This window comes from Pollachius pollachius (assembly GCF_949987615.1).
Source record: "Pollachius pollachius genome assembly, chromosome: 1".
NCBI lineage: Eukaryota > Metazoa > Chordata > Actinopteri > Gadiformes > Gadidae > Pollachius > Pollachius pollachius.
Genome location: NC_136934.1, coordinates 18,914,539 through 18,941,139, shown reverse-complemented (window position 1 = coordinate 18,941,139; position 26,601 = coordinate 18,914,539). Strand labels below are relative to the sequence as shown.

The following is a 26,601-nucleotide window of genomic DNA, read 5'->3' as shown; positions in this document are numbered from 1 at the left end:
TCATCGTGTTCCTGCCTGGAGCTCTGAACTTACATTCAGGGCTTTTCTCCAAAGCGACTTACAATAAGTACATTTGTCAGAGGAAGAGAAACTACAGTATATCGCTGTCGGTACAATTAGGATTTTCATAGAACAAGTGCCAAGACATTCATTGATTTATGTTGCATCCTTTTGTCATTTGTTGTTGTTGCTGTTTATTTCTCTCACTACCTTATCCCTCTCTGTCTTCCTCTCTATGGCTCTCCCTTATCACTCTCTCCCTCTCTATGGCTCTCCCTTATCACTCTCTTCCTCTCTATGACTCCCGTATCTCTCTCTTCCTCTCTATGGCTCTCAATTATCACTCTCTTCCTCTCTATGACTCTTCCTCTCTATGGCTATCCCTTATCACCCTCTTCCTCTCTATGACTCTCCCTTATCACTCTCTTCCTGTCTCTCTCTCTTTGGCTCTCTCATATCTCTTTCTCTCTGTCTTGCTCTCTTCTATTTGTATTGACCTTTCTTTCCTCCCCATCTCTTATTTTGAACTGACCGTTTACTTACAGTAGCTGTTATGCTAAGTGCTGTATAAGGTAAAGGGGCAAGGATCTTTTAGCAGCCACATTTGTCTGGTACTGGGATGTCATTGGCTGTGTGGTGTTCCTGTGCAGCATCCCCTGGGGCAGAGCCTCCAACCAGTCCAGCGTCAGCCACAACATTATCAGCGGCAGCAGCACAACCATCCCCATCTTCTCCATCAGCAGCAGTCAGCCAGTGGCCCTCTGCAGTCAATCCCTCACCCTGTTCCTCCCAGCGCCCCGCTGCAGTACCACCAGCAGCCAGTAGTTCCTGCAGGGGCCACAGGCCACACTCAATACCTGGGCGCCATCCCTGAGTCTCTAGCCGTTGACCCCCTGACCGCTGCGGAGGCCATGGTAACCCGCGCCCCTATCCGACGCCGCGCCCCGACCGCCTCTCTCCTCCCACCCCCCCCCCTCGGTGTCTGGGACCTGTGGTCGCCTGCTTCTGCCAGAATTAATTCCGATTCTCATTCACTACCCGGTTGGCCTGCAGTTGATTTTGTGCAGCTCCGTGTCTACTGTGCGTAGGGTCGTCCTTCTTTGTTGATGATTTACTGCCTGTCCTGGAATCAGAGAGGTCCTTGCAGCATTCAGACAAACCTTAAATCACGCCCTGTGATGCTCTAACTAACTCCGCTAGATGTTCGTCCATCCATCAGAACGAGTGGCGTTACTTTCCTTCTTCGTTTTTGAGAAAGGTGATTGGTTAACAGCTTTTTGTCTCTGTCTGGGTTCTTCTTCACGTTTATTTGTCATTCCGGGTTTATTTCTTCTGGGCTTCTCGGATTATCGCGGGAACTTCATTAACCCTTTCCTCAGTGCTGAGCAGCCCTTTCCGTGACCTCATCCTTCCTAAACCGCCTGGATGGTCAGCGCTCCGCCCGCCCTGCTCCTCACCTCTCCCCTGTTGTGCTCCTCCTTTCCCCCCCCTGCAGGCCGGAGGCCGTACGTTCCACAAGGTGGGCTCTCTGACCCCGCCCTCGTCTCCAAAGATGGCGGCCAAGGGCGGTCACCGGCGCATCCTCAGCGACGTGACGCACAGCGCCGTGTTCGGCGTGCCGGTCAGCAAGTCCACCCAGCTGCTGCATGCCGCGGCGGCCGAGGCCAGCCTCAACAAGTCCAAGTGAGCGGGACCCGCCTCTGAGGCTCCACTGTCCATTCATGGCCCTGCAGGCCCATAGACCCGTCCATTCATGCCGGGCGGACCCTGGGGAGAGATGTTAAAAAAAAGAGCTCCTTTCACTGGCGGGAGAGCCGGTCCCAGAGACAACGGGGGCCATTCAGAGCCACGTTTAGCTGCACTCTGCACACGCTCTCATCTGGCCTTAATGAGGGCTGGTGGAACCCAGATAGACCTCTGAACCGGCCCTTAACCCCTCGTGTGTGTGTGTGTGTGTGTGTGTGTGTGTGTGTGTGTGTGTGTGTGTGTGTGTGTGTGCGTGTGCGTGTGCGTGTGCGTGTGCGTGTGCGTGTGCGTGTGCGTGTGCGTGTGCTCTGTAGGTCCGCCAGCACCACGCCGTCCGGGTCCCCGTGCTCCTCCCAGCAGAGTGTGTACCAGGCCGGGGAGCCCGGCGCCCCCCCAGTCGCGGCCGGTGCCCCCCAGCCCACCTGGAACCCCTTCGGAGACGACAACTTCTCCAAGCTCACGGCGGAGGAGCTGCTCAACAAGGACTTTGCCAAGCTGGGCGACGGTGAGACCTCTGCCGGGACGCTGGGGGGGAGGGCCACATGGCAGTCAGGGTGTCACGTGATGCATCCCCTTTTTTTGTTTTGCAGCTGAACACGGGGAGAGGATCACGGGCTCCAGTGAAGACCTCATCACAGGCCTGCAGGCCTTTCCTGGTAGGCCTCTGTTATTGTTTATGTACTACTTGTCATTTCTCCCTCCCTCTGGCTGCTTTTCTGACGTCCATTATGCGTGCGGCTTTATTCTGGTGTCTGCTGCTTTCATATCGTGTCTGTGTCAATTACTGTACACCAGATAAAGTCCAGCGCACCATACATTTGTCTACACCGTTACCTGCCTGTTACTGTGCTGCCTCTCCCACTACCCTCACGGCCCAGCTCTCCTCTCTCTCTCCTCGTGTGTGTGGTTGTGGCTTGCAGCTGACACGCTGGGGTTGGATGCAGGGGCGGCATTAGTGAGTGTCCCCAACCTGTTTAATGCCCTCCAGCTCTCAGACACCCCAGGTAATTTGCACACCACTGCATGATCAGCCATGCTTGCTCTAGCGCTCCAGTGCCTCCCCACAATGCAGGCTGACCACACTGCTGTCCTAAGTCAATTGGGTACTGCTGTTTACTCCAGAGGGAATTTTTTGATGTGGTTCTGTTTGATAATCGTGTTGAAACGGCACAACACTGCTTCCTTGTCAATTTGTGAGGAGAGGCTGTAGCCAAGGCTAGATTGCCTCACAGCCGCGGATCAGTGTACTTGCGGTTGCCTGGTAACGTCAAGGACAAACTATTCTTTGTTAGCGTGACTGCTTTCCTGTAGGGCTTGGCCTGCTTTTCAGCTCCAAAAGGAGAGGTTAAGGTTTGCATCATTTCTTCGCAGCACCCTGCCCGCCTTTGTTGATTCTGTCGTTTAATTGTCCCACGAGCTGCTGTCCCCAGTTTGTGATGTTTGTTCAGGACGGTTCTGCGATGGCAGCCAGCATGTGTGCAATTTGAGACGGAGAGGATAAACGTGAAGGCGGTTGCATAAGCAGGGTGTAGTTAATCTGATCTGAACTAAGCCGTCTCCGGCACTCAGGTCCACTCAGTGAAACCATGGTCTCCAGACATTTGCAGCAGATACAAAAAGAACATGGTCATTGTTTAGGCCTAGCAAACGGCAAGGACAACCACTTTTACCTCTACAACAGAATAGCACAAAGACAACCACGGCAGGAAGGGATTTTAATAGTTGTCTGGATACTAATTCATTACTTTGAATGACTGTGTGTGATCACCTCTCTCCTGTAGTAAATGGGACAGAGTATCCCATCTGCTGCACCATGTTCTGACCCCCACTCGCTGGCCAATGTTTTCCTTATAGTCCTCACCTGTAAGTATGGACGGAGCCGTGACCTCCTGGTCACCTGCATGGGCCTGGTTGTCCCCTAACCTACTGATCAGACCCACAGCTAACGCTCTGCTCTGTGCGAGGACTCGTGAGTTCTAGTCTGTTCGTATATCGGTAATGTGGAATGCAAAGTCTAATCTAAGATGCTCTTGCAGCCTTTGTGTAGAGACATGGATGTTAAGCTGAGGGGTATTTACCCATGATGGAGGAAGATCACTTCCTTATTTCAGTAACCATCTTAATCATGACTAATGGGTTTCCTTTTTAACGGCAGTTTATAGTCTGGCATGAAACAGATTGTACCATCTGTTCTGGATGTGGTTGATTTGGGGTCAGAGGATGAAATGCGTTGTTATCAAGCTACATGGACTCATGCCCATTCCCACTAAAGAGCTTGAACGAGTCGGATGCTCCATAAGGAATGTGATGCGTTTGATTGGCAAACAGATCAACTGATTCAGATCGCTTGCTGTCCCTACCTAACCCTTAGAGTGAGCATTTACTTTTGAGCTTTGAAGGCTACATTTTTCAGTTTGCTGTCAGCTGGTGTGATGCCATGTGGATCCTTCTAGATTGGCAATGATTTAGTTTTGAATATCCGTTTTAAGGAAAGCCCCCAATTATTACGACTAAGGCCCTGTCCACACTAACCCGGATAAATATAAAAACGCACATTCGCATGAAAACGATCTCCGTCCACACTATCGTTTTCATATCGTTTTCAGAATGTTTTGCATCCATTTTCCACACCGAAAGGATTTTGATAAACAGCTATTGTCATGGTTACCTGACTCCCGCCACGCCTCTCTGTTTATATTACAGGCGTGCGATCAGCTCTGATCATTGCAGTTGATCAGTTGGCTAATCATTTTCCCTCACAAGCAAAAATATGTCTCAAGCCAAAAGTACAAAGGCGATTTTTTTTTTTTTCTTTTGAAACGCCGCTCCAAGTAGGCCTACGGTTTGAACTGGCGTCTATGTGTTTTTTTCCCATTGCTTAAGCGCAGCAAGTACAGCGCTCAACTCCGGCGTTGGAGTAACGAATATGTATGAGACAGTATGTCGAGTTGTAACTGAAGATACATTGCACAGAGAAATCATCATTTCCATTTTACCTGCCATTTTTTGATGAGCATCTCGGCCTCGACCGCAAGCTTGTGGCGGCGTCATGGCAGTGTCAAGGCAACCGAACATCATAGTTTCTGAAAGCCTCCGTCTTACCCTGACCACACTACAACGCAAACCCAGCGTTTTCACATTTATTCACCTCAGCGATCGTTTTTGAAAGCATCATTTTCAGTTTCGGAATTCCCCGTTTTAATGTGGACGGAAGGGCTAAACAGATAAATATTTATGCGTTTGTAGATTTACCCGGGTTAGTGTGGACAGGGCCTAGATGTTACCTTCAGTAAAGATGTCCTTTGCTGTCTTTCTTCTTCGGCTCCTTGCACTAAACTCCTCCCTGATCTGTTCATCTATCTGTCGGTCTTTCTCTCCTTCTCCTTTGTCTTTTTTATATCAACATGTGCGTCTTTCACTCCCCTTCTCCTCCGCTCTCTGAAACCCTCCCAGAGAAGCTGATCGAGGGGCTGCAGACCCCCGAGACTTCTCTCCTGCTCCCTGACCTGTTAGCCCTCGCTGACCCATTCAGCACCTGCACCCAGAGCTCCAGCTCGACTGGTACAGGCTCTCTGGTCCTCCTCCTTGTTCTCCTTCTTGTTCTCCTCCTCCTTGTTTCCTCCTCCTTATTCTCCTCCTCCTTGCTTCCACCTACTTTTTCTCCTCCTCCTCGTTCTCCTCCTCCATGTTCTCCTTGTTCTCCTCCTCGTTCTCCTCCTCCTCTTCCCCCTGCCTTGCCTTCCCCTGAGTCCCTGGTTCCTTGTTCCTTCCTTCCACCCTATTGTCTCACAGTACAAATGTCTGAACACTTGTTGCCCCTTCTGGCCTCCGTGCTCCTGTTAAGCAGTCCTGAAGTCATTTGATCTTTTTTCTCTATTGGTTTTCTTGGTTATTGTGCAGCAAAGACCGAGGTGTGTGTGGACTCCCTGATCCCAGGTCTGGAGCCCCCGCGACACGCTGCCCACATGGACCTGGGCTCCCTCAGCCTGCCTGGTAAGTGGCCTCAAAAGATCAGGAAGCCGTGGTCTCTTCTTTGTCAGTGCCTGTCTCCCATTGGTCAATTTATTTCTCCTCTTTGTCAGTGCATGGCTCCCATTGGTTAGTGCATGCCTCCCATAATGGTCATTGCTGGCGTCTTTCCCATCGTGGCCATTGGTTGTCTCTCTTGTTATTGGATTTATTTTTGTCAGGGATGATGCAGAAAGCCTTACCGAAGGTTTGAAACATGACCAGTGCCCTACGTGTAAAATAACCCTTGGGTCAGAGCATCGCTGCCATTGGTTATCCTGTCTCCCATGCTTGCCATTGGTTGCCTCCCATCCTTGTTGTGATTGCCTGTCTCTCCCACTCTTTTTGTCCTTGGTTGCCTCACATCCTTGTTGTGATTGGCTGTCTCTCCCATCCTTGTTGTGATTGGCTGTCTCTCCCATCCTTGTTGTGAGTGGCTGTTTCTCCCATGCTTGTTGTGAGTGGCTGTCTCTCCCATCCTTGTTGTGATTGGCAGTCTCTCACATACTTGTTGTGATGGGTGTCCCTCGTCTTTCTCCCGGACCCTTGACTTCATTAATTTCTTTTAATAAACCTACGGGACGCAACCGTAGCTTGCTACCTGACACTGTAGATGGGATCAGTGTCAGCTGGAGCTTGGGTTTGAATGCCTTGGAATCTTTTAGAACCATCTGGGCCATCCTTTAACGTACATCTCACTCGCAACCACTAGTTTATATTCCTCCAAACTAGATAGCAATTGGGAGCATTATTTTTACAAAGACAAGGAAGTAGAGAACTGATGTGGCTGGTGTCTCTGTCTCTGGTGGTGTCTCTGTCTCTGTGGCTGGTTTCTCTTCTGGTGTTGCTGGTGTCTCTGCTGGTGCCTCTGTTGCTGGTATCTCTGATGTGGCTGGTGTCTCTTTCCTTCTACCTCTCAGACCCCTTGGTTGTGGAGGACTCTCTGCTGGGCTGTGACCTCCTCTCCCTCAACTCCACTCCCGGGGCCCAGGCTCTCTCTGCTCTCTCCCTCACCTCCTCCGCCCCTCCCCCTGGTGCCGTCTCCTGTCTGGACAACCTGGTCTCCGTAGCGCTGACCCCCGGTCAGGCAGCGGCACCTTCTGGTAAGACCTTTGACCTTTCTCTGCAGGCCCCCCCCCCCCCTCTTAGTTCTGGACAAACGCCATACTGCTGCTTTAAACTAAGGCTTGAATTGTGTTGGAGGAGCCTAGTCTGACCTTTACATGGGGGTCAAACCACACCACCGCATGGCTGTAGTTGGGTCTTACTTCTTCAACCTCTTTCGGTCCTGCTTTTCTCGTGGGCTTGTTTACTTCCTCCTTGGGCTGCATTAACCTTCTTCCCCCGTTCCTCCGTCGCGTCCGCCTGCCGCTCCGTCCCCTAGACCGTGGGGAAAAGGCCCCCGAGGACGAGTTTGACCCCATCCCCGTCCTCCTCTCCAAAACCCCCAACCAAGGTAAGGCCCGGCCCGGAACCCCCCCCCCCAACTGCTTAGGGACGCCCTCCCTCATGAGCAGAAGCCCCTGCCTTGCAGACTCCTGGTTGAATGCGCAGTGGTGTTATGGCCTCCCATCCCATCCAGCCTCACCCTCTGAGCCGCCTCCCCCATCATGTCCATAACTTGACCTGGGTGGTCCCAGGGGGTCCCCCCTGGTTAGATCTGGAGTGGTCTGTAGTTCTCCAACATGTGGGGCTGAACGGGGACCTTCCAAAGTTAGACGAGCAGAACTTAAGAACCCTTTCTCTTAACATTCCCTTTATTGATGCTGCTGTTAATCAATAACCCCAGCTTACCCTCTGCCTTTCTCTCTCTCTCTCCTTCTCTCTCTCTCTTTGTCCCCTGCCTTGTTTTCCCATGTATGTCACCGCACCATGTCAACCGTCCCCATCGCCACCCCTCCTTCCTCCATGCGCTTCACATTAATACTTCTTATTCTTTGGCCGGTCTGTCACTGTCACTCTGACTGCCCCATGGCTCTCCCATCCACATCTCCATCTCTGCTCCTCTCTGTCCATCTGTCTCTCTCGCTCCCGTCTCCATCTCCATCTCTGCTCCTCTCTGTCCATCTGTCTCTCTCGCTCCCATTTCCATCTCGGCTCCTCTCTGTCCATCTGTCTCTCGCCTCTCTCAACACATTCCAGGTGGTCACTCGCGCAGCAACAGTGGGAGCTCAGAGTCCAGCATCCCCACCTTGACCCGCTCCCTTCTGCTGGTGGACCAGCTCATCGACCTCTAGGGAGGGGGAAGGGGAGGGCAAGGTCAAGGGGGGAGGGGTTAAACCATAACGTGGGGCCAGGGGCAGAGGGGGGAGGATGAGGGAAGTAGAGGCACTTATTGTAGCACCTTACCCGATGAAACCTGAGGAGCCAGCTTTGTGTGGGTTCGGTTGAACCTTCGTTTTTACCTCGGCTCAGCCTGTGCTTGTCTGACCATCCGGGCTGGCTGCTCTCTCGCCCACACCCACACTGGGACTGCACCCCCTCGTCACTTTGTCCCCGTTAGAGTCCCACGCTGTTGTCCTGCCCGGCAGCATCATTGTCTCCCATCATGCTTTGCTGACACTGCCATCTGCATCCCTCACCCAGTGCACCCAGTGCACTGCCCCCCCCCCCCCGGCTGTATGCATGCTCCTGGTTGCCAGGGGTAACATTGCATTCGCTATGTTTGTCAAAGCTTTGTCCCACCAAGCTGATGTCAGGCCACCCATCAGAGTCCTGGAGGGAGAGCAGTGAACCCCTTGAGGACTTGTGAAACCCTTTGACACTGAAGCTCTGAGAATCCATGATGTAGGCCTGGAGGATGCAGTGTAATGACAATAATATCAGGGCAGGCCTCGCACAACGTTTAAGGTGATGGAAAACAGGACCTAAAAAATAACATATCAGAGGGATCCACTACACATCTACCGAATACCTTGTCGGCAAGATGTAAGAGTACTCTGTGTGAGAATCAGAAGTACCTTCTCTTGACCCCTTTGGCCGTAAGGGAAATGAACGGGCAGCCCGTTTGGGATAAGGGCATAAAAATAATACACAAATGTTGGTTATAATCATGAATCAATGTTAATTATAAGCAGACAAAGGGGGAGGATAATATGCACATTAAATGTACAAATTAAAAGTTCTGAACAAACGGATGTTCCTTATTTGTGCGCGGACGTCACTTCCTGCCTTTTCCCGGCTAAACCTTCTGACCTGAAATATGATATAAATCGTCCCGCAGGCTGTTCTGACAGAGAGAGATGACGAAGGTCTCATTTTTTAAGTTAAATTACAACCTGTTCATGAATTGGCTATTTCATTGCGATCTTATGCATGTACAATCCTTCACTTAGTCATTTAATGTACATCTCAAAGTCTGTAATATAACAGTGTTGTAAAAACTAGCTTGTAGGTGAGGGTCTCAACCCCCCCCCCCCCCCCCCCCCCACACACACACACACACACACACACACACACACACACACACACACACACACACACACACACACACACACACACACACACACACACACACACACACACACACACACACACACACACACACACATGCTTCCCTGCTCTGTGAGGGGAGGTTATTAGTCACGTGCTTGGCTAGGAGACTAAATTGACTCCTCATTGAATCGGCTTGAAGGAATAGAAGGCAGTCGATGGACTGAAATCAGGTGAGATTATAATAATATAATGGATAATCTTTCTGATGGCTACTGCACATCTTGATGAACCTCAATAACATATTTAGACGTAAATCACGGATTTATGGTTTCAATCACTTTAAAATGTGCCTGTGCCTATGCAAACCCTGTGCAAACTTTTCTGCATTTATCAAATGTATTTATCAAATATTTTACATATATTTTTACTTTTCAAATGACTATTGCTTAACAAAGGCATCCTATTCTTTATTCTTTATATTAAGCATTGAACAGAAGGAAACTGGTGAGGCAGAGGGACTTTGGTTGTCTGGTGTTGCCGTCTTGCTTTGGCCAATGCAGTCCATACTCCCCAAAAGCATGAACTCCAGCGCATGCTACAACAAGTCATTAGTCACTAGTCACCACTCACGCACTGCCTTGCTTTAGTTTGGCTGATTGGGCCGTTCTTCTTCATATCACGATGCTGGACTCTCTGGCAGATCTAGCCCAGCAGAGAGCAAACAGGCATAGTTATCAGGGTGACAAGGTGGCGAAACGTCTAAGGTATCAATGTCCTATCTGTGTTGGTCTGATCGTATGATGTGTGTGGTCGATTGAGGTGAGCAGAATGTCTTATTTATTTGCAGTGTGATGCCTAGTGCGTTGCGGCTTCCCTCCATTGGTCAAGTAGCTTTCCATTGGGTTTACCTGAGCTCCTCTGTGCTTGTGTGCCTGTGTTGTACGTTACAGTATGTCTGGTTATCGTGGACTGCCTGGCACAGCGAGCTGTAAGCATTCCTGGTATGACTCCACTCACAGTGCACCTTTTTGATTGGTTCTCATATCACCTGGTTAACCAATCAACAGCCCTCGCCGAAGCACACGGGTCATTGCTGTTGTGACACGGCAGATTTGGTTTCATGCATTCAGTTCCAAAACGCCTCCTTATTCTATGTGAATACGGTGGTGTTATTGGAGGGGATTCCCCCAGAGTCCAGGGGAGCCCGGCTCTGGATCTTCTGCCCAGCAGACATCCATCCTCTCCATTGCTCTTAGCTTCATGTTCCCAGGGTCCTCCTGCATCAGCAGGCAGAACATTAACACACTGTACATAGGACCGCAGGTCGTTCAATCCCCCCCCCCGATGGTTCAAACATATATATAAAGGCTTTTCATTTGTCATTCACAGATGAACAAATGAGACTGTTGATAGTGCTTGAAAATGAATGTATGAAGTGAGGGACAATGCAACGTATATCATTCATGATAACATATTAAAGACAGTTTGATTTCTGTATATTCTCTATGATGCTGTATTTATGATTACAAAGAGGATGTGCTCTCTTCTTAACTTTTTTTTTTAAATTCGTATTTCTATGTTGATGCGTCCTGAATTGTGCTAGTGCTGCTTTATTTGTAGACATGATGATCTTTAGGGGCAACAATGTGTGTGTAATCTTTCCGTTGGGTTGATGCCTAATAAATAGCAGTCCTCCCCCTCCCCCTCCATCAAGCATACACACATAAACACAAACACACAAAGGCCTAACCCCACCAAACAGAGCTCATGACGGACCTATCTCCTGATATCTCTGTCAACGCTCTCACCTCTTGAACCCTCTAGCTCCAGGTGAGCCGGTCTTCATACACACAGTATTGCATGACTCCCATCTAACCCCTTAAATGCCAGCACCCTTGAACCAGCTCCTGACGTTAAGGTTCCTGTAAGCCGCGCCCTTATTAGGCAGTGGTGCTCTGCATCGCTTTTAAACAAATCACTTTAAACGAGGAGCAGAAGCTATGCTGAAGTTCAGACCTGTTTATGCAATATAAAAGATGACCTGTTCCTCTTAAGTTCAATGGTTAGTCAATAGTCACGTGTCAATAAATATCTCCAGATCAATTGTGGTTTAACTAAAAAAGGGTGATTACCTCAGAACCCAACTGATGTTGTTAAGTCGAGTCATTTACCGGTTTCAGTGTGGCTAACCTATGCAATTTGAAATGATGCTCAATGTAACTCTTGGGCCCTGTGCTGTTCCAGTAGAGATCTAGCCTTACCAGTGTAGTCTTACCCTTGTTGCTGTACAAACGGATGTGTCGGTTGCGTTAAAACAGTAACCGGTATAATATCTTAAGTTCTATCAAATTGTTTGATGTGATTATGGAAGTAATTATGTCCATAGAAAGCAAAGTTGTTATCCAGTGTGTACTTATATTTTTATGAATTGAGGGGGGTATGGAAGCCTCCAAGAAGAGGGACATTGAATAAAACTTGTAAATGTATGCAATTGAACATGGGCCTCTTTTAGTGCTTGTTTTTTCCTTCTTCTTCCTACTGCAGATAAAAGCTTCTTGCATGAAAGACTTTCTAAACATTTTGTTTTCAAAAGTGTGTGAAAATCTTAAAAGACTAAAAGGTCTTGTCTTATGCAAACATCTCTCAACTTTTTGTTTCTTATCCAAAGAAACAGTTTAGACTGCTTGGTCTCTACTGCACTCTACTAATCTGCTACTTAATAACCTGCACATATTTTCACCCTATGACCCGGCTCAGCGCAGAAATCATCTGCTGGGCTCTAGGCTTTCTCCTGTTTGAGGAGGAATGCCAATAGCAGTATTAGGCGAGATAGTTTGTCATTTAAATACACTGCGTAACGTTGGAGCCTAATCATGTCGTCTGCATTGGGCTACTGGCCTTTTAAGGTAGACGGACCCTTTCTATCGCATACATGAATCAATAGGAAGACCGTTTTGGGAAGAGAACATGAGGGTATTTCACTTTAATTTGTGCCACTAATGACCTTCCCCTGGCTGCCAGTTAACAACTGTTGTCATCGTTTCTGAGGTAAGATTGCTCTCTCCCTCTCTTTCTCCGCTGCTCCATGTTGACTCGTCTGTCCCCTATCACTCCTGGCATCACAGTGAGAGGTTTCCGCTCCTTGTTTCCAAATTCCTGATTTCCCAGCGGCCAGCCCCCTCTGCAGAGCCCCAATCACTGCCTGACCTGCTGAAACACACACACACACACAATTCAGTGCAGCGGTCGTCTGTGTTGTTTACCATGATGGCTTCAGTGATTTGTCCATAGAGGATGTTGTTTTTGTGCTTTTAGTTTGTTGGTGGAAACAAGGTCACAATGTGTTGTAGGGCTAGAGATGGTCGGTGTTGTCTGTGCTGTGTCATGTGTCAAGTATAGAGCTAGCCGTGTCTGTTTTGTGTTCAGCTTTTCTGTGTGCTGCTGACTCATGAATACCGAGATGATACAAGCTAAATGTTCTATGTGTCATCATTGGCAAGTGTAGTGCTCAGAGAGACTATGCATCTGGGACCCAGATCCACGTAGTCTGAGGGGGTCCTGCCGTATGTGATGCTGATTCTTGGGATGGATACATTGACTGTTTCTTAAAGACGCTTCTCTCTGTTTTCTGCTGCAGAACTGCAGGGAGATGGCACTGGCTCCGTGGAGCTCAGCAGGGGAGCACTGAGCGGGGGGCCGCAAGAGGGGCCGTCTCCCGAAGCCTCAGACTGCGATCACTCCAGCGACGAAGACGATGACGACGATGAAGAAGAAGAGGAAGGGGAGGAGGAGGCCAGGGAGACGGCCAGCGGGGCTGAGGAGCAGCTGGGGGCGGCGGACCCCCTGGAGGGGGACCTGACGGCCCTGGACAGCAGCGGCTCCAGACCTCTGCTGCTGGACTCTGAGGAGGAGGAGGACCAGGAGCCCGGCTTCCAGGCCCGGCCTGCCGTACACTCCAACGCATCTCAGGCCCAACAGCCGCCGCACGCCGCCTTCCACAAACCTCTTCCGGCGGACCCCTCGGCCAGCAACCACGCCCCGGCCCCGCCCCGGCCCCTCGGCGATTTGGAGGCTCCGGACGTCTTCTCCAAAGCGCCGTTTCAGTTTGCGCAGGACGAGGCGGCGGACGTGTTCGCCAACGCTCCGTTCCCGCTCGCCAACGTCCACAGCGCCGCCGTCGAGCCCTCCCCCGATGTGTTCTCTCAGGCCCCCTTCGGGAAGAGGAAGGAGGACCCCCAGGGGGTCCTGGGGCAGGTGGCGCCGCAGCCATTCCGACCGCAGGCGCTAGCTAAGTATTCGCGGCACTTTGAGGGGCCGATGCCCCAGCAGCCTGTGGCCGCACAGCGGGTGGTCTCCAGCGTGAGCCGGCAGGCGGCGGTGGGCTCGGTGCCAGTGGGGGCAGCAGCGCACTCCTGGACCTCGGAGCCAGCCCCCGCCCTGGACCCCTTCGTCTCGGCACCTTTCCACCTCAAAGCTCCTCAGGAGAAGCCCTGAAGGACACACAGTCACACACACTCTCACACACACACACACACACACACACACACACACACACACACACACACACACACACACACACACACACACACACACACACACACAGAGACACACACACACACAGAGAGCAGTAAACAAGTGAGCTGCTAAATCATGCACACTTCTCTACAGGCACACAGCGAGGGGGCTTTATGGCGTGTTTTATGAGATGAGGCTGTTCCGCAAACCAGCAGCGTCTTATATTTGGTCAGATTGTACGAGGCTGTCACTAAACTTGAATGCTGCAGAAGTATAAGAAATTCATCAGTTTCTTTTTTCTTATTTTTTAGCATATCTTTTAATCTTTCGGTACGCACTAGCAGAGGACAAGGTAGCCACATATTTGTATTCCTGCCTACCTCACTGTTTTCTTATCCATTATTGATCTGCAGTTGTTTTCCTTAACACCTGAGCTTTACTGTGAAACTGTAGACTCGCCTGAGGGATCCCTTCTGCTCCTTAGTAACTCCAAAGTGAACGGCCCTGCGTGGCTGAGACTCACGATTGTATGTTCTCAAAGATGTTCAAGAAGTGTAAAAAAAAAAAGCACTTTGTTTTCTTAACACCAATCTCTGTTTTTTGTATCATTTACTATTATGTTTGGCGTTTCAAGCATTCAAATGCCTTAAAGGCATTCTGAAATTACATTCTCAAATTCTCTAAAAATATTTTTGTTGGCTAAATATACTTCACAAACTGCTGAGCAGTAGAGCAGGCCGGTAGTTTCCATTATGAATGACTATGATGTATTATGATACAAAAAGTTAGTTCTTCAGCTGTGCAACTGAAACCCAACCCTTTTCTTATGTACACTGTATCAAGTAGTCAACATCACCGGCCAGCCTTATTCAAACACCAGACAGCTCAACTAACACACAGGTTTGCATTCTATCCATACGTCGCTCAGAATTTGCTCCTCCAGCATGTGGTATGTTGCCTCTGCAATGGAAACATAATGTATGCTATATTACAGGTGCCTTTTTACGTTAGCCTTCCAAATCAAATGCTGCATTTTACCCAATTATTTTTTTCCGGAACCAAATACTTGTACCACTGCATTGTCTCTCTGTGTTGTCTGCCGTGCATGAAGCCATCGACAATGCTATCATGGACCGCTGCGTCAGATCAGAATATGTGCTCACTCCAATAGCTTCTGGTGGGCAATTGAATTGAGTGTTTAATGAGGGTCAGTTAATTGAGCTGGTAATGTCCTCAAGCAGCACAGCTTCATCCACTGCACTCGTGCTTGAAGCACCAGTCGCTGGTACTTCTGCTCATGTTGTCTGGCTGGGGGGTGTCTGAGTGGAGGCTTGTATCGGCGCATCCTTCCTGGTGGATCTCCGTAACCATTGCAATATTGTATTGCCTCCTGCTTTGTAAAATCCCAAGGCATTTTGAAGTTCAACTTTTAAGCACACTTAAGAAAAAGGGGAACTAACAAAAAATGTAAGCTGAGGTATATTGTATAATCCTTTGATTTCTCTGTGGCTGTTTTTTTTTTTTTCAAAATGTACAATCTTTTTTATAAACATTCAGCTGTCACCCAACCTGCACAAATGAAGGCTGCACACAGTAACGGACCGCCTGGACTGTGTTGATGATGACACTGCTGTATGAGGTTTATACTATATGTATTTTGATCAGTCCGTTATAAGATGTGTGTGGAGGGTTCAACAGGTTCAGATGCGGAAAACTATAGCACTCGTTAAAATAATTGAGTCATGCTGTTAAGCTTGCCTTTTGAAAAAAAAAATTAAATGAATGTAAAGACAATTCTTTGGTTATGTTTTTATTAATGAATACATTTGATTGGATTAAGCTCATTTGAATTCACAGTTTAGGCTGTGGGGATTCTGTCCTTGAATGTATACAAATAGTTGATAAACCAAGTCAAGACCAACATCGTACAGGATATTAATCTACTTGCTGTATCTCCCAGAATTCAAGAAGCCACGTTACATTTTACTCCTGAATAAAATACACATTTAGATACCTAGACACAGCCACGCGGAACCAAAGATGTGCCTGTTCTGCGGTTGCAACACGACCCTTTAAATCAGCCGGACACCCGGTAAAGCGTAGTTTATTGCCTGTTATTTTCAGTTTTATATTAATAAGCACATTATGAACATTGTATTGAGTATAAAGCTATGCATTTGAGGTCAAGTAAGAGGCGTAATGAACAGGATCCAGGTGTCATTGTGTACCTCCATTGAAATATGTTGAATATGTTCACGTGTGTGTCAGAATACATATATAGTAACTATAATAACTATATATAAAAATATATTTCTTATTTCTGATTAATAAATATTTAGAATTATTAGACGCAGCATATCTCTGACAGAGGCAGAACCAAAACGGGCCTGGTCTGCGTTTCAACACGGACACTTGAATCCGCCGGACACCGGATAAAGCGTAGTAGTATAAAAAACATCCCTACATTGTATACATTCGTTTTTGCATATCTTGAAGTCACTTTATGATTTTCCCTATGAATTTGAAGGTAAGTAATATTTTACGCAAACATCGTTCCTAATCAGGGTCAATCTGTCCCTTCATAGTAATACGTGGTTGCATGTGTTTCTAAGTGTGTTGCAGGTTACACACCGTGTTGATATTCCTGTGTGGAATTAAAACGTTAATGGTGAATTTATGAATTAAATTGTTAGTTCTAGGCAACGTTCGCCGTGGTGCATTCAAAAAAAGAAGATGACTACTCCGAGAGCCCTTCCCCAAAGCAAGGAGACGCTTCTTCAGAACTACAACAAGAGGCTGAAGGATGACGTCCGGTCCATCGTGGACAACTTCTCTGAAATCATCAAAACGGCTAAGGTAAACAAACGGCTACTTGCGTATCTCTGTAGCTCTCCTGTTTCGTGTTCAAGATTTGAGTTGTTTATTTGATATTCTCCCATCCTTTCTTCAGATAGAAGATGAGACTCAAGTTTCGCGAGCAACACAAGGAGAGCAAGACCATTATGAAATGCATGTCAGGGCAGCCAACATTGTGAGTATAGTCATTTGGCAGGCAATAAGAGAACATAAAGAGGGGAGGAGGGGGCTGACAAAACCGACCACCATTCTGATTATCTCCTCAGGTGCGAGCGGGAGAGTCCCTGATGAAGCTAGTCTCGGACCTGAAGCAGTTCCTCATCCTGAACGACTTCCCTTCAGTCAACGACGCCATCACCCTGCAGAACCAGCAGCTCCGCTCGCTGCAGGATGAGTGTGACAAGAAGCTCACATCCCTCCGCGACGAGATCGCTGTCGACCTCTATGAGCTAGAGGAAGAATATTACTCCTCCAGGTACAAATAAGACTACCCGCTGCATTGTAGTCCCATGCCTAGAGCCATGTCATCCCACTTCCTTTGACCATTCACCGCTGAGCCTTTTGAAAAGTTAAGCCGCAATCTCCACTGGAGCGCGGTGTTGTCTCTGCCTCTTGGCCGATGAATAAGTGACTGGTTCAGGGTCTGGTCAGTCACACGAGACCTCATGAAACTCATCTCAGTTAGGTCTACCGTACACCGTCAACTGTTGTCACCGAAATAAGTGCCTTTTATTTTGTTAAATGTCTTCTGGTTTTTGTGTGTGTGTCATAGTAACTGTAGCTGTTAAAGTAGAGTGTTGAAAGTAATTATTAAAGGTGTGGCTACCACTAGCCCCCTGCAGTATATCAATCAATTTGAATGTCACTACAGCAACTTTGACGTGCATAAGAGTAAATCAAATATTTCTTTTCACACTGTTCAAGCAAGGTGAGGTTATCATAGCACAGCGTGTTGGGTCTCTACTTGGATTGTCTAGGATGCATTTTTGAGACGGTCCACACCCAAATTTCATGGAATGCAAACAATGTTACCCCGTATATCCATGTGACTATAATCGCTGAATAGATGCATGAATGTTTTCAGCTTTTATTTTGCTCTACAGGGAAATCGATTTCTAACACCTTCTGAACCAAAACAATATATTCAATAATATTTGACCTACTGCTCTTTAAAGACGGCTTTTTAGACAATGTACCTTGGCACCATGTGTAGAGTTTGAGTTAGGTAGATATAGATTGCTTGCTCAGAGCTGATTTTATTTATTTGAGATCAAGTTAAAAAAAATTGCATGTACCCATGTTTACTTTTTTTCAGAGGCCTAGAGACTTGGGCTTCTGTAAAAGGTCACGTTTGTTTCTTGTAGATTCCGTCCTTACAGTGGAGTCAAAGCTGTATCTATGCAAGGCATGTCCATCAAGTATGGTTAAATGTTTTTGGGGTCATTTCTTTTCCTAGAGCCTAAACATTTGAGAAATAAAGTAGACAAAACGTTCTCAGTAGTACGTCTAATTTCTATTCTCTGAAAGACACAGAACCGTCTTACTGTCTCACTAGCTCCCCAACTGCTCTGACCCTCCCCTCCCGCCATTCAGTTGCTTTCCTTAATCAATCACCTTGTATAGCTGTACTGCAGAGTTTCTACAGCAGCAACATTTTCAATGCTCTCCCCATGTTTTTTTTAAGGGGGTACAGGTTTTCTTATCTGCTACTTCTCCGCTTTTCTACGGCAATCCCCATTTTGTTTAACTTCACCTTTGCAGTGCTTATGCAGCCCTTGCTTTGTCTTCATACATTCGTGCCTGTAAGTCGATGTGCTTCCTCTGCTGCCTGGGCGCACTTGTCTGCTTTACTTTCTGTGCTCCGCTGATTCTGCTTCCTATTGGTTTCTGTTCTTAAAAGCTACAGTCTGTCGGACACCACTGACCTCCCCTTGTGTGAAGCCTACCGGCGGCGCGACAGCTGGGCCTCTCCGGGCACGGGCCCTGGGTCGGCTCAAGGGGACGGAGACGAGCACGACGGACCTCCTTCACACGAGACAAAGCCCCAGCACCACCTCAATGGACACGGGACCACCCCCATAGAGAAACCATGAAGCGCTGAATACACGCCCACACAGGTGGTATCCTACCAGCTTACTGGTTGTATACCAACATCTTTCTGGTGGTATTGAAGTAGTTTGTCTGAGCAGTCCTGACTAGCTAGTAGTACACTGCAAAAATCTGCTTAGAATTTAAGTATAAATACGCACATTCAGAATTCATCTGGTAAATATTACAATTTTATTAAGTTTTGTAATCTGACTTGTTTGTTTGCTTTTGTAATAAAACACTAAGTAATAAAAAAATCGATTTGGTTGTTTCATATTCAAACTTTTACGTTTTAATAATTACAACTCATCAGAATGTAAATGAATGAACTTAAGTTTGCCAAACTACTGAATATCACTTAAAGAAAACACTTTTCTATGGTCAAACACATTTAACATACCAAATATGAACACATACACACGTTTAAAATCTTTGACCAATAGTTAAGATCAACAATTCTTGATTGTTATTGTTCTAAGGAATGGCAATCTACTGGAACTAATATTAAAAGACATGTATTTACATCAGACCTTTTAAAAAGGCTCACTTGTGCATCAATACGCTGGGCTTCATCAGAAGACAGTTGGGACATCCCAAGTCATCAGTACCGCCGATTCATCTTCTTAAACTTCTCATAGTGATAGTCGTCAGTCGCCTTCTCGTTGTTGGGCCGCTTGCGGTAGTTGGGTGGGGATGGGGCCGCTAACACAAAACAAAGGTTGTGAGATTTAATATTAAACGGATAGTGTAGTTCTGTGGGAGCTCTTCATATAATGTGCTCTAAATCCCACATTTTGTGTGGAAGGGAAATGCATTGATCCCACTTCATAAAAATGGTCCTGTTGCTTATAAACAAACTGAATCATGTCAATGTGGACTCACCCTCTGGACCCGGTTTCTCTGTGTCTCCAACACGCAGTGGTCTCGCTTTGGGCTCCTCTGGGCGGTGGTGCCTGTGGTGCCGCTGAGCTGCGTTTGGATCTTCGCGATAGACTGAAAAAGGAAGTTACATGGTTAATGCATTCATCTTGAAAACCTTTTTATTCAATATCAATTAAGGTCAACTGGAACTGTTCCAGTGTGGCAGACAATGGATCGAGCTGCCACGCTCACTACCTAGAACAGACTTCCAAATCTTCATAGAACATCAGGAACCGCCCAAGGATATCTGAGCCATCACTGTGTTGTAGTACTTCAGCACTTACTTTTGCAGCAACAATTGTTGTTTCAATTAAATGACATTGTATTTGTGTAGCCCTTAATCACTGGTAAAGTCTAAAAGGGCTTAAGTTGCTGTTGCTCCAAGACAGATTTAATTGTACGTTTCGATGATTCTTCCTCACTGCAGTCACTACGGATCAAAGTGGTAACTAAATGTAAAACCAAACAATGAATACTCACAGCGGTTGTGTTGAACGTAGTTGACGGCGATGTTTGTCGGCACAAATGACGTGCCTTGGTCCTTCTTCTTGTTTCTTTGCTCTGCTATCAACTTGGCTTTTGCATCTTCTGTAAAAATGATGTTCTTAATCTTTGCACTGAAAATGTATTTGGGGAAAGAAAAGAAGATAGAAAAGTATTAATGCAAAACCGTTGCAGGGAGTTTGGTCAATAGATCAAGTTTTGTCTTTAGACTTGTGTCTCCATACTCGATGCCGAGGTCCACTTCAGGGATTCCGCTCAGCATCTGATTGGATAACATCTCTTCGGTCTTCTTGGCAGAGTTGACACGGATGTTTTCTGGAAGCTCGTAGAGAAGGTCCTCTGCGGTCTTCACGATGACCTTCTGCTCCACCGCCTCTACCAACCCTTTTTTCTTCTTCAGCTCCGTCTCGATGTACTTCATCCTGAGGGAGAAAAGATGGATACCCATGGTTACATTGGAGATGCTTCACAAGGAGCATGGTCATCAGCATATTTGGAATTGTTAACGCTGTGATGTTGGAATTAGGCATGAATGCTGGAAAATTAAAATAGAGAACTTTAATAATCGTACATGTCGGCATCCTCATCTCTTCTGTTGGTCTCAGCGGAGAAAGACGAGCCAAGGCTGAGGTCCTTCTCCTCTTCTCCTCTGGATTGGGGAAAATAGAACCTTGATCAGCATAGTGCTCAGCGTAGTGGACCAGAAACGGACATCAGTACGAAGTACACATGGAGAACGCATTAGTGTGTGTTAGGTAACCGAACCACAGTAATAGAGATGCCAATTACGTGTCTCTGTTCCTGTCTTTCATTTTCTTCATGTCCACAACCCCACCGGTCTTCAATTTAAAGGGGTCATCCTGTAGGAATAGATTTACATTTTCGTCATTGTGTAAATGGGAGCTTATTGAAATTTGTGACGTTATTCCCAGTTGGAGTTGTAAAGTAGAGGAAGTAATTACATCAAGCTCTCCCCCCGGCGGTAGCAATTCGCCCTCCAGCAAAGCAGCAAGACTGAAACACAAAATTGTACCTACGTTAAGTGATATGTTCACGTTTTAAATGTGTACATTTATGCCCTGTTCTGCTGTGCTGCTTTCAGTTACCTGATCCCAGTTTGTCTTCTGCGGAGACTTTGAAGCTCTTTCGCCTCCTCCACCTTTGATCTGATCAGAAGTAGAAGGTAACTTTAACTACATACTATAAAACAAACCTAAGACGTTCATGAACAGAAAAAATGCACTGACCAAAACATTACCACGAGTTTAACTATCGTTAAGACACAATAAGACACACTACCTGACTTCCCGGGTCACTTCATCCTCCTCATCCTCCACATCAGATGAGTCTCTCCTCCTCCTGAAGTTCTTCCCCGCAGGCATTATGAATGTAATAGTATTTTAGAGAATGTTAAATGTGTAAAACAAGGTGCTGCAAGTGTTCCCGCAGAATGCTACACATAAATAAAGTTTCACTTCCGCCCTGAGTCGTGACGACTTCCTCTCCGCAGCACCCATAACAAACATGGCGGCCTGCAGGCACCTCGGGGTAGGACTCCGTCTCTCTGCCAGGCTGTCGCGTCTGTAAGTGTTTCTTTCCCCTTTCTTCAGCTCGCTTTAGTATTTTATTTAGTGACGAATAACTTCTCAATGAACAGTTAATCCCAAATGTCATCGTTCAGCTCCTGTTACATGACGGTCACTAGGGGTTAAATAAGATGACGCAGTTGGGACCTAATCGATATGATAATGACCTGGTGCATGTGTATTGACTGAAGTCGCCTTAGTGTTTTTGTTTAGATCTATGTTGCTGTTCGCTGTTTCTCAATCATAGTTACCTTGTATGCATTATCTTATTGTCCATATCTGTTTATGCAGAGTCTAATTGTCAATCTCTGTGTACGCATGCCTACCACTTGTGTTGGTTTAATTTATAAAACCCTAATTTGAGGGGTCTCTACTACCTGATGCACACACACTTCAGAAACCAGAACATATTATCTGAACTCACAAAATGTTCTCGGTCGTCTTTTCCGCGAATCGGACTGAGATTGTAGTAACGCTTTTAAATCTGCAGCCCTTTCGCATGGAGCAACCTTACACTGAGCAACCTTTAGAAAGACTTGCACTGTTAATACTGATGTCCTACGAGGCCTGAGCTCGATACAGCAGGACCCTGGGCGTGGAAGTATTGGAAACGGTCCCCTTATTTAATTCGTTGTCCATGTAATATATCAAAAATGTATTTTTAATTGTAGCGTATGCATCAAGTTTGTGTGAAACCTAAATTAATGTTTTTGTGTGGATGATGCCTTCTTTGCCAGGTCTCTCTTGAAAATAAGTTTTGATTCTCAATGAGACTTTGACCTGGTTAAATAAAGGTTTAATAAATAGAAATCCCTCTAGCTCTGGTCCCGTGGAGGTTCCATAAAAGGTATCCATAAAGCACGTGTCGTCATCACGCATAGTCATCATGACTGCGTATATTTTTACTCCTCCGTCGAGTCTTAACGCTATAATGAACTTAACTTGACATTAGAATTTACGTTTTGTTGGTTAGTGCCTCTAATGACATGATTGATATGAATATTATTGCAGCTGGTTGAACTTGATGAACTATGATGTTGCTTCTTAGGGTTATTAATCAAGGACATCACAATGCCGGATTTCACGGGATTTCCTACAGGCCTAAACCACAAGTCACAAGCAGATGGTCAAATACCTCCTCTGCAGTTGTCCCCAGTAAGTACTTGTGCAGTGCAATGCTTCCCAGTAAAGAAAGGGTACCAAGTGTTGTGGCTAATGTCCAATCTTCCCCTTGCCATCTCTTCACAGGGAGAACCATGTTTGTCCAGACCCAGGACACCCCAAACCCAAACAGCCTGAAGTTTCTACCAGGTCGCGTGGTTCTGGAAGCGGGAACTATGGATTTTGCTGCACCCCGTGATGCGTTCTGCTCCCCCCTTGCCAGGTAAGGTCACCTCATCTTTCAACGTAACGATTAAACAAGGAAAAGAGTTCACTAGCTCTAGCCTGCAGAGACAAATAGGGCTACAGTAGTGAACTAATTAGAAATATTTATAATTAGTATTTATAGTCTTTAGTCATCAGTCGTCATTTTGTTCTGCAAGATAAATGCTTGTTGTGTCTTTTCTACTGTGGTTTATTGTAGTTTAGGGACAGTGGTGGGAAAGGTTATTTGTCCTGTCGCTTTGGGCAAGATAAAGGGTGAGGTATTATAATTGAAAAATCAATCAAATTAATTAAAAATACAATTTATGTAATTAAATGACGGTAAGCAAATGTGTACATTTGCTTATTAGATGATGTGAATGGTTTTTCTTTCCATGTTGTATATGTTGGATGTTTCCAGAAGGTACACAGTGTTATCCGCTGCTTTAAACGTAGACTCACTGAGCGGAACACAGACCAGACCAACTCTGTTACGTCACAAAGACGTGTTCGGGACATTAGGGGCGTTCTAAAACTTCCCGCTGTCTTTTCGTTTCGTTTGTTCAGGCAGTTGTTCAGAATCGATGGCGTCAAAGGTGTGTTCTTGGGCCCGGACTTCATCACCATAACAAAGGTTTTTGAACCAAAATAATTAAATGTAACTTATCCATAAGATTGTATTTTTGGTGGTTTGTCTCAAACCTATTTCCCACCCTCTTAGTCTGATGCAGAAGTGGAATGGAAGGTGATCAAACCAGACGTATTCGCTGCCATTATGGATTTCTTCACCACTGGCCTCCCTGTGGTCAACGAGGACAGCGTCCCCAGTCCAGACACAGGTACCTGTGCAGATCTAATCCTTCTCTCCTCTCCTAGTGCACAAATATGATCTCCCTCTGCAGTAGCCATGGACAGAAGAACCCAGACCTGTGCGTTAAGAGATGAAACCCGACAGATGGGTCAACCTGCTTAATAAATATACTCATAAATGTGTCTTCTTTTTCCCCCGCAGCACCATCGGAGGACGACGATGAAGTAGTGGGGATGATCAAAGAACTCCTGGACACTAGAATACGGTAGACACCGTTAGAAAAGCATGTTACAGTGCATGTACTTACCCTGTAGTCAATACCGTTACGTTATCCGTTCTCTTGACCTCCAACAGGCCCACTGTGCAGGAGGACGGGGGAGACGTCCTGTACATGGGCTTCGAGGACGGCATCGTGAAGCTGAAGCTGCAGGGCTCATGCACCAGCTGCCCCAGCTCCATCATCACCCTGAAGAGCGGCATCCAGAACATGCTGCAGTTCTACGTCCCCGAGGTGGAGTCAGTGGAGCAGGTTCGTGCCTACGTCTGGACGATGTGTTGATCAGGGGGGCGGCATGTGGCTCAGGCGGTAGCGCTGCTTGGCTGGTAACTGGAAAGTTGCTAGTTTCGATTTCCCAGAGTGCCGAGGTGTCCCTTAGCAAGACGCCTCACCCAAGAGTGAATGTGCGCATCAATGAGTGAATGTTAGGCAATATTGTAAAGCGCTTTGAGTGGCCACTGGTTAGAAAAATGCCATATAAAATGCAGTCCATTCACCAGCAGTATGCGCTCTTTTCATGGAACATGGAGTTGATATAACTATGTAATGATATAACTGAACATTTATGGAAGTAGCTGATCACCTGGAGGTTAAGGGGGCACATGGAGCATACCGTTGGGGTGGTGGGAAACAGTTTTAAATAATGCTTCACTTTCCAATACCATCTGTCCAATGGTTATTTTTGCATCACTTGGATTTTGGTTGCTGGAATAGTTAATTTTTTTTAATACAAACTGTTTAATTATTCATTCGGACCAAAAAAAGTATCTCAGACCAAACACCTGGGTGGAGACTCTCCCCCAGAGCCTTAAGGCGCTGCCTGACAACCAGCAGAGCGACAGTGTGTTATACACAAGAGTTACGCACAAGAGAATCGCATGGCTGAATGGGACCATTCCCCTGTGTGTGCATGAGCCGTCTTTTTGTTTTGCTGTCCATTCGAGGGCGGCGCCCTCCATTGATGAATGTTTCAGTTGGTCTGATTCAGTCTCTCGGCTGAACGCATGCGAGGGAACTGGTTCTTTTGTTATTTTTCTATAGATTTAAAAAAAGCTCAATACTCGTTATTGTGCCACCTGATAGCGTAGTAAGGTGATGCAAAAAAGGTCGTTAGCAGAGCATATTGTAAACCAAATCTAATAAACAGGTTTTTTTGGAAGGTGACTCCCATAGTTCCCAACAGCATCGCCACCAACACTGGGGTCGTAATTTTCATAATAATGCAAATGCAAGAGCTCTCACCAGTGGGCTGTAGGCTCGGTCACCACGTGTTACATCCTATGGTGATAGTGGCTTAACAGACGCTACAGATTTACATCACTGCACTTGAAAGTTTTCCAATTTATTTTCATTGAACTAAAGAGGTTAAATATTTTTTAACATTTCTGTTTTTTCTAGAAATCTAGAAATAGAAACATTTCTAGAAATTTCTCAATTCTGAATGTATTTTTCCTGTTTTTTCCGTCCCAGGTGAAGGATGAAGAGGAGCAGATCGCTCAGGCTTGATTCGAATGACAAGAAACGTCTTAGCGATTCCCCTCCTACTGTTTTTTTCTGCTGTCATTGAGCACGCACACTGTCCATAGATAAACCCTCTGATGGTTTCATGCAGCATAGTGATAAGCTGTTGGATGTAAAACCACATCATCCAATTTAACAGATACAGTATTTGGAAATATTTATAGAATATGTATATGTATTAATTTGTCCAAATAAAGATGTACATTAAGTATATTGTATATAAGTCTACCTTTCATTTACACTGAAATAGTAAGGCTATGGCTTTATCTATACACCTTGTAATGATAAAATATGCAATATTCTCTCTTGATATTTGTCTGAAACACAATATTCAAGATTATTCAACCAATGATATTTGTAATGCATGGGCGAAATAAAATATAGTTTTAATCTAATCAAATCTCAACAGTAATGGCATAATAACTAATGTTTAACTATTGTCAATTTTGGATTGGCCCATTTTAAACACACTATTCCTGAAGTCCTACCTGTGCTTTTTAAATGCGGCAGTCTCTCTCTGCCTTTTCTGGCCATGTGGGGTTGGTTGTGTGGGTCACTGACGTCGCAAATTGAATATGAAAAAAAGGAATCAGATATTTTATGTCCTGCAGTTGCCGGGGTCACCTCAACACACCTTGTTATGCTCAGGATGAAAGGATCCCGTATTTTGCAGACACTTAGTGTGCAAGTCTCTTAATAGGGCCTATTTAACTTTTAGGGAGGTTTAAATATCTTCGATTGGGATATTTTAAAGGATCTCATGCACGTTGCCTGCCAATCCCATATATTACCGGGACGATATATTTATTCTTGTTAAAGATTATTACACCTTAAGGTAAATAAAAATGTTTATGATAGTATAGTAATTTAGACGGGCTCGAATCTCAAATATGTGCCGTGGACATTAGACGCTTATTGTTATTTGCCTATCCCCATCCCGGGTCTGCTCTGCATCCTGATGCCACGTC

The 26,601-nt window shown here is 46.2% G+C and overlaps 4 protein-coding genes across 5 annotated transcripts in view; 3 read left to right on the top strand and 1 right to left on the bottom strand.

The window, feature by feature from the left end:
* aak1a (AP2 associated kinase 1a) overlaps nt 1-15,498 on the top strand; it is a 29,933-nt gene extending 14,435 nt beyond the window's left edge. Inside the window, exons 12-19 of the mRNA XM_079742967.1 lie at nt 651-914; nt 1,496-1,683; nt 2,061-2,251; nt 2,337-2,402; nt 5,647-5,739; nt 6,675-6,857; nt 7,139-7,210; nt 12,827-15,498. Coding sequence (XP_079599093.1) covers nt 651-914; nt 1,496-1,683; nt 2,061-2,251; nt 2,337-2,402; nt 5,647-5,739; nt 6,675-6,857; nt 7,139-7,210; nt 12,827-13,683 — 1,914 coding nt within the window. The 3' untranslated portion in view covers nt 13,684-15,498. The remainder of the gene's footprint in view (nt 1-650; nt 915-1,495; nt 1,684-2,060; nt 2,252-2,336; nt 2,403-5,646; nt 5,740-6,674; nt 6,858-7,138; nt 7,211-12,826) is intronic.
* A 632-nt stretch (nt 15,499-16,130) lies between these two features.
* Nucleotides 16,131-18,776, top strand: med22 (mediator complex subunit 22). 2 transcript variants are annotated; one of them, XM_079749076.1, is made up of 5 exons: nt 16,131-16,231; nt 16,398-16,560; nt 16,655-16,735; nt 16,827-17,035; nt 18,461-18,776. In XM_079749076.1, exons 2-5 carry the CDS (start codon nt 16,438-16,440, stop codon nt 18,651-18,653), a joined length of 606 nt encoding a protein of 201 aa, XP_079605202.1. In that variant the 5' UTR covers nt 16,131-16,231; nt 16,398-16,437; the 3' UTR covers nt 18,654-18,776. The 2 variants fall into 2 exon arrangements, with proteins under 2 accessions (XP_079605202.1, XP_079605203.1); XM_079749077.1 differs by lacking the exon at nt 18,461-18,776 and having other exon boundaries at nt 16,827-18,432.
* Nucleotides 18,777-18,910: 134 nt separating this feature from the next.
* cUnh9orf78 (chromosome Un C9orf78 homolog) lies at nt 18,911-21,539 on the bottom strand. The gene is made up of 9 exons (XM_079749063.1): nt 21,373-21,539; nt 21,180-21,239; nt 21,036-21,087; nt 20,863-20,933; nt 20,645-20,722; nt 20,298-20,495; nt 20,050-20,186; nt 19,531-19,641; nt 18,911-19,350 (listed from the first exon to the last, which is right to left on the bottom strand). The coding sequence occupies exons 1-9, from the start codon at nt 21,453-21,455 to the stop codon at nt 19,250-19,252; spliced, it is 891 nt and encodes a 296-aa protein (XP_079605189.1). The 5' UTR covers nt 21,456-21,539; the 3' UTR covers nt 18,911-19,249.
* Nucleotides 21,540-21,578: 39 nt separating this feature from the next.
* Nucleotides 21,579-25,856, top strand: nfu1 (NFU1 iron-sulfur cluster scaffold homolog). The gene is made up of 8 exons (XM_079758000.1): nt 21,579-21,656; nt 22,708-22,814; nt 22,908-23,043; nt 23,592-23,658; nt 23,746-23,863; nt 24,037-24,100; nt 24,190-24,364; nt 25,583-25,856. Exons 1-8 carry the CDS (start codon nt 21,598-21,600, stop codon nt 25,616-25,618), a joined length of 762 nt encoding a protein of 253 aa, XP_079614126.1. The 5' UTR covers nt 21,579-21,597; the 3' UTR covers nt 25,619-25,856.
* The last annotated feature ends 745 nt before the right edge of the window (nt 25,857-26,601 follow it).